Below are 1,232 nucleotides of genomic sequence, written 5' to 3' on the forward strand. Positions count from 1 at the left end.
CATGAAATGATACGTTGACACTGCTGTGTCCTTCGGGTTCCTGGCAACGTATATCACCTGGAAAAGGGAAAAAACCGTTGCGTGAAAACAAATTCTGAACTGAAATATGGGATTTGTCGATTGACCATGGATACGGGCGTGCGCAGTTATGAATTGGCTTATAGGTCTACAGTACCTTTCATCTTAAAAATGATACAATAGGATTAATAAATGACGTGTACTGTACAATATTACAATGTTAATTAATTGCAATTGTTGATTGATTCATTCTATTTATTAATGTACGTATATCCTGGTAAACACACAACATTAGAAGCACAATAACGAAGCAACTATTAAATTAAAACAAAAAAGTAGAAATAATAAATATATGCTGTACGGAATTTTACTGGAAGAAAAACAATGATACTTGTTTTCCCTTTTATACTTTATTATCGTAATTTATTAATTTATCATGTTTAATTTTACGTTTAAAATTATGTAGATTAATAGAAAAACTGTAACCTAGACCTAACTACAAGCTCTGCACTGCGGCCGACGGTCGACGCGATTCTATGAAGAAAAAAAAACGCAACACTACGATGCGCGCGCAGCGGAACATTTTTAATGACGATCGTTTAAGGCTGACGAAAATCGGCAGGCGGCTTCTCATCGTCTATAGCTCACCGGGAGCAGAGTTGGATTTGTGTGATGTGTCCATATATGGGCATGATGATGTCATGTTACACCACATATGGGAACATCACATTTATTTGACATAGAATTATACAGTGTAGACAGAGCTTGAGAACAGTCATGTGCATTAAGTTAAAAGCACAACAACAAACAAACTAACATTACCGTACATTGTGATTTTATCACAAAGTGCACGATTTTTCGACATACTGCTTAACTAATATTATTTATTTACCTTTGCCTTTTTTTCAAAAACTTGTCTTGGAAGAAGTTTCAAAGGTAGATGCGTTACAACAAGGCGAGGTGATGGTAACTGTTCGTAGTACTTGTAACCGTAACTTGTTGTACCGTATGGTGTTGTAATTGGTGTTGGAAAAAAGAACTCCAATAACTGAGAGTCTTTAAAACCTCTTTCCAACACCTTTTCGAAGTCACCGTCAAACCGTAGTAGCTGTATAATCTGCATCAACCAATGTGTGCCTTTCGAACAAAGATAATATTAGTAAATAATCCATTTTTCCTGATCGTATTTTTAGGACGCCAAGTGACTAGCAATG

The 1,232-nt window shown here is 35.8% G+C and overlaps 1 protein-coding gene across 1 annotated transcript; it reads right to left on the reverse strand.

Annotated features, from left to right (window-relative positions):
- Positions 1-6: 6 nt before the first annotated feature.
- Positions 7-1,155, reverse strand: LOC117103857 (sulfotransferase family cytosolic 1B member 1-like; the record flags this gene model as incomplete). Its single annotated transcript, XM_033244474.1, has 2 exons — positions 7-57; positions 911-1,155. Coding segments are annotated over 2 exons (296 nt in total), but the record flags the coding sequence as incomplete, so codon positions are not given.
- Positions 1,156-1,232: the final 77 nt, after the last annotated feature.

The sequence above is a fragment of the Anneissia japonica genome, unplaced genomic scaffold (genome assembly GCF_011630105.1).
Source record: "Anneissia japonica isolate Jap-2015-1 unplaced genomic scaffold, ASM1163010v1 scaffold139229_len1232_cov156, whole genome shotgun sequence".
NCBI lineage: Eukaryota > Metazoa > Echinodermata > Crinoidea > Comatulida > Comatulidae > Anneissia > Anneissia japonica.